Source organism: Ictidomys tridecemlineatus, chromosome X, assembly GCF_052094955.1.
Source record: "Ictidomys tridecemlineatus isolate mIctTri1 chromosome X, mIctTri1.hap1, whole genome shotgun sequence".
Taxonomy (NCBI): domain Eukaryota; kingdom Metazoa; phylum Chordata; class Mammalia; order Rodentia; family Sciuridae; genus Ictidomys; species Ictidomys tridecemlineatus.
In genome coordinates, this window is record NC_135493.1 from 26,544,546 (window position 1) to 26,562,039 (window position 17,494).

The following is a 17,494-nucleotide window of genomic DNA, read 5'->3' on the forward strand; positions in this document are numbered from 1 at the left end:
TGCAGAAGCAGCTGACACAATGATACAATGATATAATCATGATACATAATTATAACATGATTAAACTTGACACATAATATAGAGAGAATACCATCCAAACATAAGAAAACTATGATTTCAACAGCTTCTTTGTGGTTTAGTTCTTTTTATTTATACTACCATAAGCCTAACATAACACTGTAGTATTTAATAGCACAGCATCAGCAGACAGACTATGAAGATCCAAATTTCTATCTCTGTTAACTGAGTGATCTTGGTCAAGTTAATAAACCACACTGCTTCAGAGATTTTTTTTTGTCTAATTTGCACAATGGAGGATAAAACCATGCCTGCCTCACAGGGCTGCTGTGATAATGAAAACAGAAAGTAATTATTAGCAACATACACAGCTAATAATAATGCTATAGAAATATCTGCTATCATTTTAAAATGAAATGTACATTAAAAGGGAACTCAATGAATGTCACTTGAATCTAAATCGGCTGGACAGACCAACTAGATTTGAACCAATTTCCATATTTGAGCCAATTTTGAAAATTAATGTAAATAAAAACTGTCCAAAATGTAAACAAAATTTGAAAACCATTGCACAAATAAAAAAGTCAGAAAATTCTTAAAGCATCACAAATCAGAAAGGCTATATCAAAGCTTTATAATAGACCCTTATCTGTGTGTACAGAGTAAAATGGGCAGCAAGAAAAACAAAACTCTTTATTAAAAATCAGTAACTCATATTTAGTTTAATGTTTAACTTGATTTATATTTTTAGCCTTATAAACTGCTGCATTGCTCCAAATAAAGAAATCCTGAACAGTATATAAATAGGTCTATCAGTCTCATTCTAGTCCTGGACCCTCTCTTCAACAGATATCATCAAAATAAATAATTAATAAGCACTAAAGAAACAAAGCCCCAATATAAATTGTCAGTATTGAGAGTAGGGGCTTCAGCAGGTTGTGGTGGCACACACCTGTAATCCTATCAGCTCAGAAGGTTGAGGCAAGAAGACTCAAGAGTTCAAAGTCAGCCTCAGCAAATTAGTGAGAACCTGTCTCAAAATAAAAAAAAATTTTAAAAATAGAGAACAGGCTGGTGATGTGGCTCAGTAGTTAAGTGCCCCTGGGTTCAATCCCTGGTACCAGAGAATAAGGGGAGGGGGAGGGGAGAGAGACAGAAAGACATGGGGCTTCATAAATCAGTGAACCGGTTAACCACACAACCCTGTTATAAATACTCCCATGGTTTTCATTCATACCTTGTTAAAGAAAAACAAGCCATTCACTAACTCATCTGTAAAATGCCAGAGTTGGATTAACATCTTTACACCAAGTTTCCTGACTCATTCATCTGATGAATTCAAATCTCTTTCAGACCTATACATTTCTATGATCTAGAGAGCAAAGGTCAGCAGAGTTTTTGTAAAGTACCAGATATCATTGTAGGCTTTGTGGGCCACATACCATCTCTGTTCCATATTCTTTATTTATTTATTTTTTTTTTGATAGAGTGGGGAGTGCTGGGGATGGAACCAGAACACTTTACCACTGACTTACACCACTAGTCCTTTATGTTTTGAGACAGGGTTTTGCCAAGTTGCTGAGGCTAGCCTCCAACTTTTACTCCTCCTCCCTTAGCCTCATGGGTTGCTGGGATAAAAGTGTACATCACCATGCCCAGCTATTGTTACAACCCTTTTAAAATGTAAAAAACATTCTCAGCTCATGAACTGTTCAGAAACAGGCTATACTTTGGAAACTCCTGATCTACAGAAACCCCTAAAAATTTCCTCCCACTAATGGTGTGTGTATCTGTATATCACTCCAGAGGGGTCCTTCCTCCTCCTTCAAGAGTCCCAAACTACCCTACTCTTAATAATTACTTCAAATTCTCTCTCAACACCTGAAATATACTGCCTATTACTTTATTTTGTTAATAAGATTCAGTCTTTGTGAACTTTAGCCATTAATTCATAATTGTAAAATGAAATGCTTTAATACCCAGTAAAGGAATTTTAGCAACAAGGTTCAAAGATCAACTACAAAGAATACACTGAAAAAGATTATAAAATGTTAATTAATATGGAACAATATATCTGCAATTTATCATATATCTCAATAATTACTTATCAGTATGAAAAACTAATTAGCACAACTAAAATGGCTCAATGGATATGCTGTGCTACAGGAAAATGTGCAAGGAGTGATAATATAAGAGAATTATAAGAAGTAAACATGCTAACTTGAGTATAGCCTTGTAGAGGCAAAAATCTCTAAAGGAAAAGAAAGTTTAGGAAGTGGTATAGTATAATAGGTTAAGAACACAGAACTGACCTCAAAAAAATAAGATACTTGGGAATCAACGAAAGATGTGAAAGATCTATACAATGAAAACTATAGAACCCTAAAGAAAGAAATCAAAGAAGACCTTAGAAGATGGAAAGACCTACCTTACTCTTGGATAAGCAGAATTAATATTATCAAAATGACCATGCTACCAAAAGCACTATAGATTTTTTTTAAACTGGTCATTAATGGCACAGATCTTTTTATTTATTTTTTTTATTTTTTAGAGAGAGTGTCAGAGAGAGAGTTTTTAATATTTATTTATTTATTTAGTTTTCGGCGGACACAACATCTTTGTTTGTATGTGGTGCTGAGGATCGAACTCGGGCCGCAGGCATGGGCTACCGCTTGAGCCACATCCCCAGCCCCCACTATACAGATTTAAAAAACCAAATAACCCAATCAACAAATGGGCCAAGGACCTGAAGAGACACTTCTCCGAAGAGAATATACAACCAATCAACAAATATATGAAAAAATGTTCATCATCTCTAGCAATTAGAGAAATGCAAATCAAAACTACTCTAAGATATCATCTCAATCCAGTCAGAATGGCAGCTATTATGAAGATAAACAATAATAAGTGCTGGCAAAGATGGGGGGGTACACTCATACATTGCTGGTGGGGCTGCAAATTGGTGCAGCCAATATGGAAAGCAGTATGGAGATTCCTTGGAAAATTTGGAAATGGAACCACCATTTGACCCAGCTATCCCGCTCCTTGGTTTATACCCCAAAGACTTAAAAACAGCATACTACAGGGACAAAGCCACATCAATGTTTATAGCAGCACAACTCACAATAGCTAAACTGTGGAAACAACCCAGATGCCCTTCAATAGATGAATGGATTAAAAAAAGGTGGCATATATACACAATGGAATTTTACTCAGCAATAAAAGAATAAAGTCATGGCCTCTGCAGGAAAATGGATGCATTAGAGAAGATAATGCTAAGTGAAGTTAGCCAATCCCAATAAAACAAATGCTGACTGCTTTCTCTGATATAAGGAGGCTGACTCATAGTGGGGTAGGTAGGGGGAACATGGGAGGAATAGATGAATTCTAGATAGGGCAGAGGGGTGGAAGGGGAAGGGAGGGGACAGGGGATTACCAAGTATGGTAGAATGTGATAGACATCATTATCCAAAGTACATGTATGAAGACACAAATTGGTGTCAACATACTTTATATACAACCAGAGATATTAAAAATTGTGCTATATACATGTAGTAAGAATTGTAATGCATTCCACTGTCATTTTTTTTAAAATCAATTTTTAAAAAAGAACACAGAGCTGGACTCGTATCCTTTACCCACTGAGCTTCTAGACACCTTAGTTTCCTTTTTCTTTCTTTTTTTTTTTTTTTTTTTGGATCAGGGATTGAACCCAGGAGTGCTCAATGTGAGCTACATAGGCAACTTAGCAAGACATGGTCTCCTTAAATTGCATAGGACCTTGGGTTAGTTGCTGAGGCTGGCCTTGAACTTCCCATCCTCCTGCCTCAGCCTTGAAAGCCACAGGGTTTGTAGGAATGGGCCACCATGCTCAGCCTTAGTTTCCTATCTAAAAAATAAGGAAGTTTTCTAATTCACAGGGTTGTTAAAATATTAAATTATGTAACATACATAAAATTTAAAGCACAATGGCTTGAGTATATGTAGTATAGTGTTAAAATGTAGTTGTTTTTATTCCTGTAATCCTTCACCTGACCCTTAACACCTCACCCACAGCAGTATCTATATAAAGTTAACCACCAAACTGTGGCACAAAAACTTCCCAGGGTCTGAAGATACAGCACAATGATAGAAAGCACATTTAGTATATGAGAAGTCCTGAGGGTTCAATCCCCAATACCATACACATAATAAAAGTCTTTAAAGAGTCCTCTATTCAGATGCCATCAGTGGTCTTGTAAATTAAATTAAAGGCAAAAGTAGAGTATTATCTAATGGACAACCATATACTGCCCATTAGTTGATGGATATGTTTTAGATAGTCATGAGGTGACGTTTCAATTCACATCTGTCTGTCTGTCTCTCTCTCTCTCTGAAAACTTCTACTTTCTAAGGAACTAATACAGCATACAAAATTATGAACACATGAATTATGAGCACTACAAAAAATGTTCCAAGGACTAGTTAAATAAATTATGTGCCATATATAAAACCTGATGCTACGCCACCATCAATAATTATAGTTAGCCAGGTATGGTGGTGTATACCTATAATCCCAGAGTCTCAAGAGGCTGAAGCAAGAAGATCACAAGTTTGAGGTAACTGAGTGAGACGCTCTCTCAAAATAAAAAAACAATAGGGATGTTGCTCATTGGGAAAGCACCCCTGGGCTCAATTCCCAGTACCAAATAGAAAAAAAATATATTGTTATATTCAATTATGGGAAAGATGTTGAAAAAATAGCATGGTATACAGTTTTCATGGTATAATTCTATTTAAATAAAATTCTATATCCAGGTTTATACATAGGCATGTGTTCATCAAAATGTCTAAGGAATAAATTATCTGTGGGTGAGAGGATTATGGGAAAAAAATGAACATTTAAACAAGTCATCTTTTTGAACAGGTATTTATTTACTAACACACAGAGAGTCAAATGTAGGTTCAAGAAAAGCAAAATGGGGGCTGGGGATGTGGCTCAAGGGGTAGAGTGCTCGCCTGGCGTGCATGCGGCCTGGGTTCAATCCTCAGGGCCACATACAACAAAGATGTTGTGTCCGCTGAAAACTAAAAAATAAATATTAAAATTCCGCTCTCTCTCTCTCAAAAAAATTTTAAAAAAAAAGAAAAGAAAAATGATTTAACCATTCTCACCAAGTTATACAAAGCTCTTGGGCAACCGGTTCAAACTTGAAGCTTACATTCTGGTGACTTGAAGATGTTAGTTTTTATCCTTCACATAACTTAAAGAGCAAAACAACTGTCACCTAAAACCTATTAGACTTAAATTGGTTGTATGTTACATGTATAGGGTGCTCTCAAATAATATTATGTATTGCTTTATCTATATTTTGAGAAATATTAAAATATATTTATGTGAAAGAAATAAAGCCAATAAAATACTACATTTTGCTTAGCATACTATGCGATTACAAGATAAAACTACTAGAAACAATGTTGTGTCATTAATTTCAACTTTATAGCAGTGCATATAGATAATCAAAAGCTATTTGGTCAAGAAACATAAAGCACCACATATATTCAGAAGTCATGCCATACGTATCAAACTCCAAACAACCCATTTTTAAAACATAAAAATTTCCTTCCCTTTCTTCCCCACTTCATACATCATGTATATACATTTTCTCTCTCAGAAAACCAAAAAAAAAAAAGTCACATAGTTGGTACATACTTTTCCTTTGCCTTGCTTTTGGTTTTTTCCTTCGATGTCCTCAAAATCTGTGTCAGAAGAAAAATGTGTTTCTGACTCCCTATAACAAAAAGATAAGTAAATATTGAAAACACTCCTTAGAAATGTAGATGAAGGTTTTAATTTTTTGCAACACTTTCTAAAAAGTTTGATTAGGTTAACTCATTACAAAACTCAATATTAACATTAAAAGTAATTAAGATGCTTTCCCAAAACATCATACCATAGCACATTACCAAACATATGAGATTATATAACCAACAACAAAAACAGTAATCTAAAATACAAGTCTTTAAACACTTTTATGTTTTGTTAATTCTTAATCAAAGCATAAAAACTAAATGAGTGGTTCTCAAAATTGTGTGGTGTTCTATAGCAATGACTGTAGTAATGGCTTTGCTGTTCTGTAGTAACCATTTTCTGGTTCAAAGACCATAGTGCTTAGGGAAAACGATTTTAACATTCAGTATTAGATTAACTTTATTAGGGAATTTCAGGAATATTTTAAATCCTCTGATCTCTCCTACCTCACTCAAAAAACATTTATAAATTGAAGGACGAATCACTATACAAAACATGTATTTCTGAAAGGGTCATTTATATATAAAACATTTTGATAGCCAGGTATGGCGGTGCATACCTGTAATCCCAGCAGCTTGGGAGGCTGAGGCAGGAGGATCACAGGTTTGAAGTCAGCCTAAACAACTTAGCAAGGCTATACATAACCTAGTGAGACCTGTCTCAAAAAATAAAAAGGGCTAAGGATGTGGCTCAGTGTTTAAGTACCTTTGGGTTCAATCCCTGGTACCAAAAAAAAAAAAAAAAACTTTTATAAACTAAACCATATGAAATGTAGTAGAGAAGTGAACTATGTGTTCCATATCCTTTGTAAAGAAAAGAGATAATGAGCTAGTCAGGAGAACAAATTCTGGCATTAAGTAACTTTGTGATCTTATACAGGGACAACATCTTAATCTTATAACAACATATATGCATGAAAAAACAAATCTCTAAAGTCACTTCAATCTCTAACATATAAGCCTACACCTCTAAAATACTGGCCCTTATTTTATATAATCTTAATCTCCTAATATATGTAACAAAGCAGAACAATTTAAATAAACATGTGTGATTCTTTCTACATGTAAACATGAGTTTACCTCAATAGTAACATACCCTCTTTTAAATGCTTAAAGAAAGGCATACTTACCTTGGTATTTGGGTCACACTGGATTTCAGAATTGAGCCACACCCATAGAAGTTAAAGGTTTTACCCCTCTAAATGTATGAACTTTATGCCAACCTAGAGCCAGTTTTGCTTTAAACAAATGGAATCAAAGGGAAAGACTACTTTTTTTCAATCTAGATTCCTTCAATTTCCATTTTTATTGTTGTCTAGAGGCCATGGGAAAGGACAGTTTATCGATCTAAAGTAATAGTGAAGATGCTAACAGGAAAAAATTACTATTTATAGAACTTACAAACTAATTTAAACAACGTATTGGAGATAGTGGAATCCTAACTATGTCCTATCATGATGAGAAAGTCCTGTAAAATAAATTCCATTTCTCAGAGTTAATGCACCAAAAACTAAATGACTACTATAATACTTAACCTTGAAACTAATGCCTGTTCGATCTTAAAAAGATTGTTGTCATCAATATTCTTCTCACATTCCTATTTGGCCAGGCCAAAACAAAATTTAAAATGTCTTTAAACATCCTAAAGTATAAATAATATTCTTTCTTCCCAAGATACTTGTGGCATACCAGCTCTTAGCTCAGGAACTCCTATTGCCTATAAGTAATCACTAGTCTTCACACTATTTCAACAAAGACTAATCAAAAGCTCAATTTTACTCTTAATCCTCCAGGCTATCCCAACTAAAAGAATGAGCTATGGAGATCTGGCTACTAACTGAAAAATCTTCTGAAGAAAGTTAAAGTAAGTTAATCTGGAGTCTAAAATAACCCTCAATCAGAAAAAAAAAAAACAAAAACAAAAACAAAAAAAAAAACAAAACAAAAAAAAAACACTCTCCTAAGCCTTTTCTTTCTCCAATGCTTTCCTGTGTTTTAAGATCAGAAGAACAACTATAATAATAAGCTACCCTAGGTGAAATAACATGTTTATATGCTGACAGAGAATGAATTAACTCTTTAGGGGTTTGAAACATTACATAATCAAATCATATATTCCACTTTACTGTGCCCTCTATCCCACACACCCAACTAAATGCTAGGTTTTCTATAGCCCACAACACCAATTCTCTTTTATCCATTATCCTATTTCAGGTCCTATTACTCAAAATATTCAAATAGTCAATAGAATAGCCTATAATATAAATCTTTTAAATAGTTTGTAATCTGCACATATTTAAGAAATTTCATAATCTTCTCTTATGTCTTTAAAAATCAGAGCTCAAAAAGACAGATGAATCTAACTTAACTCCTCATATCATTTTGCATAATGTCCTCTATACATGTCACTTAATACTTTGTCAAAGGTAAGAGTTAACTTTTACAGAGAAGTTCAAGATCTGGAATATATGGAATTCTCCTAAAGATACTATTTTTGAAAGCCTGAATGTCTTTGATAGATGAATTTGAGACTAGCCAATCCCTGAATCAAACAAAAAGAAAAATAAGGGCGGCGGGGGTTGTCACTCAGCATACATGAGGCACTAGGTTCAATCCACAGCACCACATAAAAAAACTAAATAAACAAAATAAAAGTATTGTGCCCATCTACAACTAAAAATGTTTAAAAAGAAAAAAAATTCAAGAATAAATATACAAACTAGAATAAATATACATTGGGATTAAAATCATACTTTGGAGCTGGAGCTATAGCTTAGTGGTAGCACATTCGCCTAGCAAGCAAAAGACCCTGGACTTGATCTGCAGCACTGCCCCACCCCAAAAAAGTCATACTTTGCAATATTAGCAATATACTAAATAGGCTCAATCTCCACAAAAAATAATTATTAATACTATGAAAAACTTTATACAACTAAAAGCAGATCCTAGCTGTCATTGTGCATAAAATGGTATCTATCTGTTGTGGTTAAAGTTTTTTGCAACCAAACACTTTTCAAATAAAGTCTTATAAGAACCTAACAGGAAATTGTTTGTGTGTAAAACAAAGTTAGGGCCAAGTACAGTGGTGCATGCCTCTAATCCCAGCTACTTGGAAGGCTGGCCAGCCTAGGAAACTTAGCAAAACCCTGTATGTACCAATTGCATGGAACTTTTTTTAATAAAAATTATAGCTATCATGTCCTACCTTCACAAGGCTTGTTTTAGCCCGTCATCATTTGATATGACAGAAATCTTAAATTACATCCTAAATAACAATGTTTATTTATACATCCCCCACTAGTGAGAAACCTTAACTTATTAAAAATCTTATGATGATGGGGTTGGGGATGTGGCTCAAGCGGTAGCGCGCTCGCCTGGCATGCGTGCGGCCCGGGTTCGATCCTCAGCACTGCACACCAACAAAGATGTTGTGTCCGCTGAGAACTAAAAAATAAATATTAAAAATACACTCTCTCTCTCTCCTCTCTCACTCTCTCTTAAAAAAAAATCTTATGATGGTACTCAAAACAACTGCTATTGAGAAACCAACTATGGCCTCAGAATGGGCACAGCAAAAAAATAATAAAATTCTGCATTATGTAAACTAAAAACAGTGCCAGAAAATGTATGATATTAACTACTATAGAGCCTAATGACCACTGATATAAAACTGATTCAAAACATACATTGTAATCTTATATATCAAATCTTCTTATGCAGAAATAAACTGAACCAAAATTAATATTTCTCATTTTGTGGGAAAAACAAAATTATCAAAATATAGTTTACTTACTGTAGTAGATTAAAATCAGTTGGTATTTCTGGAGCTGCTATCATTTCTTTATCATCTTCTGGAACACCCCAATGTCAGAAATATATTCATATATTTAATGTGAGTAAAATGATAGTTTGCTTCTTTCTTCTAAGAAAGACAACTCCTTTAAAGAAAATAAAATGACACATTTAGTATAAACACATCAAAAATATTGGGAAGGGATATTCATACTCAAAATGTAAATTTCCCATGTCTGACAATATGTTTTTATAAATAAGGATTATGTTCCTTGCATTTGATTACTTTTCCTAGATAGGAATTTGTTAGAACTCTTGCACAGCTTCACAGTAATACATAAGGAGAAAAAAAAGTTTGCATTACAGATAATTATGTTTAAAGTGTGTTATGATTCTCTAGCCTGGTTTTATGTATATGTGTTTATGTCTACACACACAAACTTACAGAAGTTATGTACATACATACATATGCACACACCCTAAAAAACAGGATGTGACTCTTTTTATTAGTCCTGAAATCCCTATGACAAGTTAAAACCACAATGAGATGCCTGAAAATGTATAGCTTTTTGCTGATTGTATACAGATCCAGTAAAACAGAGCTGAAAAAAACACTACAATATAATTCAAAAACACTTTAAGAACAGGTTTTTCTACCCTTGAGGACACAAAGTACAAAGCCTGGCTTATTAAAAACCACTTCATGATAATGCCACACTGTGTTGAGAAAGAAGTGGGAAAAGTTAGATCTATCTGATCTAGTCCCCCTCAAGCAATTTACAATCAATTTAAACACAATAATATATGTTGCCCAGCATGTGCAAGCCCCTGAGTTTGATACCCAGCAAAAAGAAAAAAGTCTCAAGGACAGATAAAAAGTACTTGTGACCAAAATAAGTACAAACTGGGCCAGGCCCGGTGGCACATGCCTGTAATCCCAAGTAGCTAGGGAGGTTGAGACAGGAAGAGGGAGGTTTCAAAGCCAGCCTCAACAACAGCTAGGTACTAAGCAACTCAGTGAGACCCTATCTCTAAATAAAATACAAAATAGGCTTGGGGATGGAGCTCAGTGGTTGAGTGTCCCTGAGTTCAATCCCCAGTTACCCAAACAAATAAATAAGTGCGAGTTGGTGGGTAGGAAAGGTATATTTCCCAAATGATGGAGTAACCTAAAAGCAAATGACCAGTCTATAACAAAAAGGAGAAAGTAGGCTAAAGCTAATAAAGTCTGAGGTTCTTAGTTTTATGTATATTTTTTCATAATTTTCTGTTTAATGTTTTTTCTTTTATTCCCAAGAGAATCTGGTAGTTGGTGGCCACCTTAAAAAAAAAAAAAGGCAGGAACGGCTAAGCATATCCAGTTAATATCTAAATACTACACACACTGATGAAATTCTAATGATCTCTTCCAACAGAATAAACAGTATAAGAAAAAGATGGTTCAATCTTTCATTAATTTGAAATATCTAAAAAATATCTCAAATGGCTATTAGTTTTTTCATTAATATACAGGTGTTCAAAACACTGCAATTTCCTAGTTTATTCTAATTAAGCTAAACCAGCAAAAATATTAAGTTTTGCTTACAAAACTTCTTTGTGAATAGCAAAATAACAAATTAAGTAATAGGAGAAAACAAGAAGGATGAATAGCCCACAAATTAAGCCCTGAATAATCAAGAATTATATATACTACCACTGTATCTTTTTCCTGAACGGTACTCAGATTGTAAAATCTTTAGATATAACCGTTAGTATGGTCTTCCCCTTGCCATAAATCATTATCCCAGGATTGTTCTCCTCCAATGTCACTAAACATTAATCTGCTTTATTCTTATTGTAGCCTAAGGACTACACCAGAGTTCTGAGGCTTGTCATCACCCATAGAACACACATCTTTGTCTCCTAATTTTCTAATTTTACAAAGAAAACTAGTGTGTTTTTTGAAGGAAACTGGAAAGGCATAGACCTAATAATTCTAAACAGATCCAGTTGTCCAGATGGCAAAATGGAAATAACAAGTGGTCATGTGATCCTTGCTATGTCTCTTTGCCTTTCTGAGCATTTCATAAAAACCAAATTTACTGGGACAGGAGATGTAACTCAGTGGTAGTGTGTGTGTTCACCTAGGGTTCTATCCCCAAGACTAACACTTTACTAGTCCCCTTCAACATAGTTTTTAAGCAGACTTTAAAGACATTTCATGAATATAGTGTCCTAAGAAATCACACCTGAGGAATATAAAGAATGCATTAGCTCTGAAAAACACTGTGTGAGACATACACACACACACACACACACACACACACACACACACACACACACACTGCATTCCCCTAAATAGCAACAGAATTAATTTCTAGTGTAAAAAAAAAAGTACAAAGTTTTGCCAGGTTAAGCAACCATAATGCAAAAATTAAAAATCTTCTGAAATCCAAAACTTCTTGACTGCTCAAAAGTTCCAGATTTTGGAATATTTCTGATTTCAGAGTAGGGATACTCAACCAGTAAGTCTTTTCAAATATTCTAAAAACAAAATACTCCAAAATCTGAAATTCTGAACTATTAGGGTAAAGCATACTAAACTTGTACTAATGAGTATTCGGTAACAGAAAACAAAGCAAAACCTAGAACGGGAGTCTCTTAAGACAAGGTGCCTATATTTTTTAAATATTTTTTTTAGTTGTAGATGGACACAATTAATTAATTAATTGACTGATTGATTAATTAATTTGTGGTTTTTTAATAGCGTTTTTTAGTTGTAGTTGGGCACAATACCTTTTATTTTTATGTGGTGCTGAGGATAAAACCCAGTGCTTCAGATATGCTAGGCAAGCATTCTACCACTGAGCTGCAACCCCAGCCCAAGTGCCTACTTTTTTTTTTTTAACATTGTTGCCTCAGAGTCTGATAGACTTAGGGAAAAATTATTTAACTGGCCAATTTCCTATCCCAGTGAATACTTGTTTTTAAAAGTCTCTAAATATTGGGGCAGGGAATGTAGCTCAGTGGTACAGCCCTTGCCTAGCATGCACTAGACCCTGGGTTTCATACCCATTACCACAAAACAAACAAAAAAGTTTCTAAATATTAAAAGTGCATCCAATTAATAGTATCTACTATGTGCCAAGTGCAGTGCTGGCCACTGGGAACACAGTAGTGAACAGGAGAGCAATGATCCTTGCCATGATCCTACCTTTACTAGAAACATGAAAAGATTTCTACTAAGAATCATCTCCTCTATGACCACCTAATGTTATAACTAAAGAAGTCTAAATTCCATGCATATCAATGTTTTTATTATTTTAATCATTTCCAAATAATTTCTTTGCCACCAAAATAGTTTACCACAACAAAAGTGATAAATATATATTATAAATATATATTTGTAATTTAAAAGGGGCACAATGAATAAACTGGGAATTTCTTAAAGAATGTAAACTTTAAATCTACAGAAAAATGAGAATGTTTTGTTGTTATTGTAAATATCTACATCTGCATATAAAATTCTTTTCCCAAAAACATATATTATAAAATTCATAAAATATGTCTTTAAATGTGCTTAATACCATTTGACCTAAGATGGGAAACCCAATACTATAAAAAGTAATGCTCAAATAAAAGTGTAAGTTTAAAAACCAAACTTAACCCTGTCATTTCTGGGCAACCGCAGATTATTATTTAAAAAAAAAAATATGCTCTAAGATCACAAGGTGGAGCTCTCACCTAGTATCAAAGAAAAACTTTGAAGTCTTTATCACATGTAGCATTTCTCTAGAACTACCATAAAAGAGTTGCCATTCCAACAGCTTTAGAGGATAAAGTATAGAGATGAAATCTGCATCAAGTCTCTACCACTGTTTTCCTATTTGGGGCAGCCAGGGCCTTATCTAGTAACTAGCTTGTTTCTCCTTACTGAAAACTAAGCTACTGCATTATAAATAATGGAAACAGCATATATAAACATAAAACTATTTCCTTAGGTTCAAGCGTATACCAGCAGCTTGCCCTCTTGTCCAGTTTAGCTTTCTTTAGTTTCACTTTCCCTCAACCAACCACTGTCCAAAAGTATTAAGTGGGAAATTGAAGAAATAAACAATTCTTAAGTTTTACACTACTCGACTTTCTGAATAACAGGATGTTTTTTTTTCCTTTTTTTTTTTTTTTCCTTTTTTGGTACTAGATATTGAACTCTAGGGCACTCAACCATTGAGCCACATCCCCAGCCCTATTTTGTATTTTATTTACAGACAGGGTCCAACTGAGCTGCTTAGTACCTTGCTTGTGCTGAGGCTGGCTTTGGACTCTCAATCCTCCTGCCTCAGCCTTGCAAGTTGCTGGGATTTCAGGCATGTGCCACCAGCCCAGCAACAGGACAATATTTTGCCCTCTCCAACCCATCCCACCTGGAATGTGAGTGATACCTTTTTGTCCAGAATATCCATGAGACATATACCCTACATAGTCCCTTAGAAGCTGTTATCAGTCATCAAATTTACTATCTCAGTGTCACAGTGCTTGTGTGCTTATGGTCAACTAACCCTTGTCTTACTTATTGGCTCCAACATGAAAACTTTTATACAATATGTTGTTACAGCCATCCTATTTTACTATTGTTGTCTTTAATCTCTTTGCTTGATTTATAAACTCAACTTTATCATATATATGTAAATATAAGGGAAAAACTGTACAGTGCATATATAGGTTCGCTTTTATCCATGGTCAGAGTTATCCACCCAGAGTCTTAGTACATATACCCATGGATAAGGGGGAACTATTGGATCATGCTGTTATTAATTTAAATATATTTATGGACAACTACTGGATTAAAAAGTAACAGATGATCATGTATTTTGAATTATAAACATTAAATTCAGGTAAATAACCTCAGTAACTGCTTTTGATATAGACATCTAAAAGCTGAAACTTAATTGCCACAACTTTTCAAATTATCTATAGTTAGTGTGCATTTTATGGCCTGTTACTCAAAGTTTAGATTCCAAGTTAAATTCAAAAACAAAAAACCTTTCTTCCACTTCTAAAAATGTAGAAGACATGTTATTACAGCCCATAAATAAAAATATTATCCTTATTACATCTTTAATTCTTTACAACTCGCTTGCTAAATTTCCTAAAATTATCCCGCCTCCAAAATTAAAGCACACAAAAAATGATTTTTCATGTTGTTAAAATATCATAGGGTAAATTTTTTCTATAAACTGATGATTTCAAATGTCTTAATTCAATCCCAAATGGTCTCAAAAACAGAGCCATCACTTAACAAGGTCCCTCAGAATCCATATATTACTGGGAAGCATGGTGGGGAGGGCACTTAATAGCTGGCGTGTTAATTCTCTCATTAAAAATGCAGAAATATTCAACCACTAAAAGCTGACAAATTCATATACCACAAGCCATTTCCTTATCTAAATACTTCCCTGAATAGGGCCCCATCCCTCTCTATATAAGGATCACATCTAGGAAGTATATATACCTGTCTAAAATGCTGTTGTAGGTGTAATACAAACACTTGAAATTAGGAATTACTCAAATGTCCAACAATGGATTAAGAGATGTTACATCAGTGTAAGTACTGTAATATTCATATAAATGAAACTATTATAATTGTGTATCAACATAAGTAAAAAGTTTGATACATTAAAAAAAGCATACATTGGTATATAATAGTAACAAGAACAAACAAGCAAAGGAAGATAGTTAATTTAGAGTGGTGGAAATTTGAGTATTTTTTAAAATTTTAATTTAAAATCTTATTGTTAGTACAAGTAAATTATGACAAGAAACTGTACTCTTTATTAAAACCTAAACTACCTGAGGAATTATAAACCGATGCTGCTAAAGCCTCATTTATTCATATTTCATGTCCATAATTTTATAAAGTTAAACATATAGAAACTCTTGAGTTCTATCGTAAAATTATACTTACTATATTTGCCAACTCAAGATTAGTGAGAAATAGAAGCTTTCTTACAGACCCCTGGCAACAGGATCCCAAGTTATGGTCCTTTTATTGACCTATCTAATTTGTAAGAGAACAGCCAAAGCTCTGCCATTTAGTTGAGGCTGTGAATGCTAAAAGGTACAAATGTTCCCACAATAGTAGAGTTGATCAAGAGGAAAGTTACTATCATTCTTATGTCAAATGGTACATGGTAGTGTTTGAATTCATAGGGAAATAAATGAAAGCTCACGAAAATTTTAAATTAAACATAAATACCTGCTTTTAAAAGGAAAGAAAAACCTACTGTCCCTTTGTTGATTTATGTCCTTAAAAATTCTTATTACTCAAAAGATATTTTTCCTCCCTCTGACCAATCTCCCTAATTTGTATTATGGTCTCCTGAATAAATGATACAGTGAAAAAAATGACAAAGCAAGCACTGATCATGTGTATTCAAACCAGTGGTAAAATCTTAATTTAGAAGTTTGACAAAATAATAGTTCTGTTTCACAAACCTGGAGAGGCCTAAAGAATCCATGCTAGCCCTTGCTCTGCTGCAGGAGTAGGTAATCTAATGTGTGAAAGAAACTTGAAAAGAATTAATGACTATCTACATGTCCTAGCTAATTGGAGGGCAGGTCCAATATCTGCACTTATAAACTTAAAAAAATAATATAAAGGGAGAAGGCTAAAAATAATAGGCCTTTTAAAAAAAAGCTAAGACAAACTAAACATACCTAAAGCCACAAGACTTCAAAAATAACTTACTTTCATGAAGAGGGGAAGGAGCAAGCTGGGGCATTCTACAGATATGGCATCATTACACACTACCAGAAACTAAAGCCAGACAGAACTGGAAACATCCACCTGTTCCCCTACTATTTTTAAGAGTATGATAGTAGTGTGTCATTGCTCAGCAATTTTCCTAGTTTCCTTGTCCACCCACATTCTCCAATATTTTCAAAAGTGACACAAGCCCTTACCACATTGGGACCAGTTGGCCCAGCCTACATACTCCGCCTGTCCCAGTTCTTAACCATAAGCTGTATTTTCTATATACTCAGAAATAAACAATGACCAACTAATTTGAGGGGAAGGGAACAAGAAGATGCAATAAGAAAAGGCTTTACCTTATTCCTAATACTCTAACAACTTGAACTCAGTTGGAACCTGTTCCTGAATTCCCCAAGGATCATACCTTGTCTGAAATATTCTTGCTGTGATACATCTACTATCCCATTCCAGGAATTGAAATCCTGCCCTTATATAAATCCAACTTAAAAACAGTTTCTCTGGATCTCTCAAGCTGCCTTAAATTAAATGCCATAATATTGTCTACTCTGACTGACACTGGTTGTATGAAACTGGATACCATATTATACTGGACACAATCTAATTCCAAGTCACCTAACTCCCCAAGGTTGCCCTAAGAAGCTGCAGCTGACTAGACATCATCAGTTCTAGCCCAAGATGAATAGCAAAATAGACAAAATATCTGTTTTATCACGTATTATCACCTTAAAATCATTTTTCAATCTGTCTAGGTAAACAACTAATAATTTTTAAAAGCTATTAGTTGATTGATGTGTTAAAGGCTTGGTCCTGTAGGTGGTGCTACTGGCAGGTAGTAAAGCTTTTTAAGAAGCATGTAAGAGGACTTGTAATGCCCTTGAGGGCAAGTGTGGTACCAAGGCCCCCCGCTTGTTCTCTGGCTCATGATGGGGTAACCAGTTTTATTCTGCCTCACCCACAGGCCTAAAGCAACAGGGCCAATCTATCATGAACTGGAACCTCCAAAACTGTGAACCAAAATAAAACTTCTCTCTTTAGAAGCTGATTATCTCAAGTATTTTGTTAGAGTGGTGGAAAGTTAACTAACACAACTCACATATTTGAATATCACTCTTAATTTAGCTTTTTAAGCTGTTAATTGAA

The 17,494-nt window shown here is 34.3% G+C and overlaps 1 protein-coding gene across 1 annotated transcript in view; it reads right to left on the bottom strand.

Moving 5' to 3' along the window:
* Stag2 (STAG2 cohesin complex component) overlaps positions 1–17,494 on the bottom strand; it is a 126,561-nt gene that overhangs the window by 64,258 nt on the left and 44,809 nt on the right. Inside the window, 2 exon segments of the mRNA XM_078034303.1 lie at positions 5,711–5,789; positions 9,602–9,746. Of these exon segments, the coding sequence (XP_077890429.1) occupies positions 5,711–5,789; positions 9,602–9,645 (123 nt within the window). The 5' untranslated portion in view covers positions 9,646–9,746.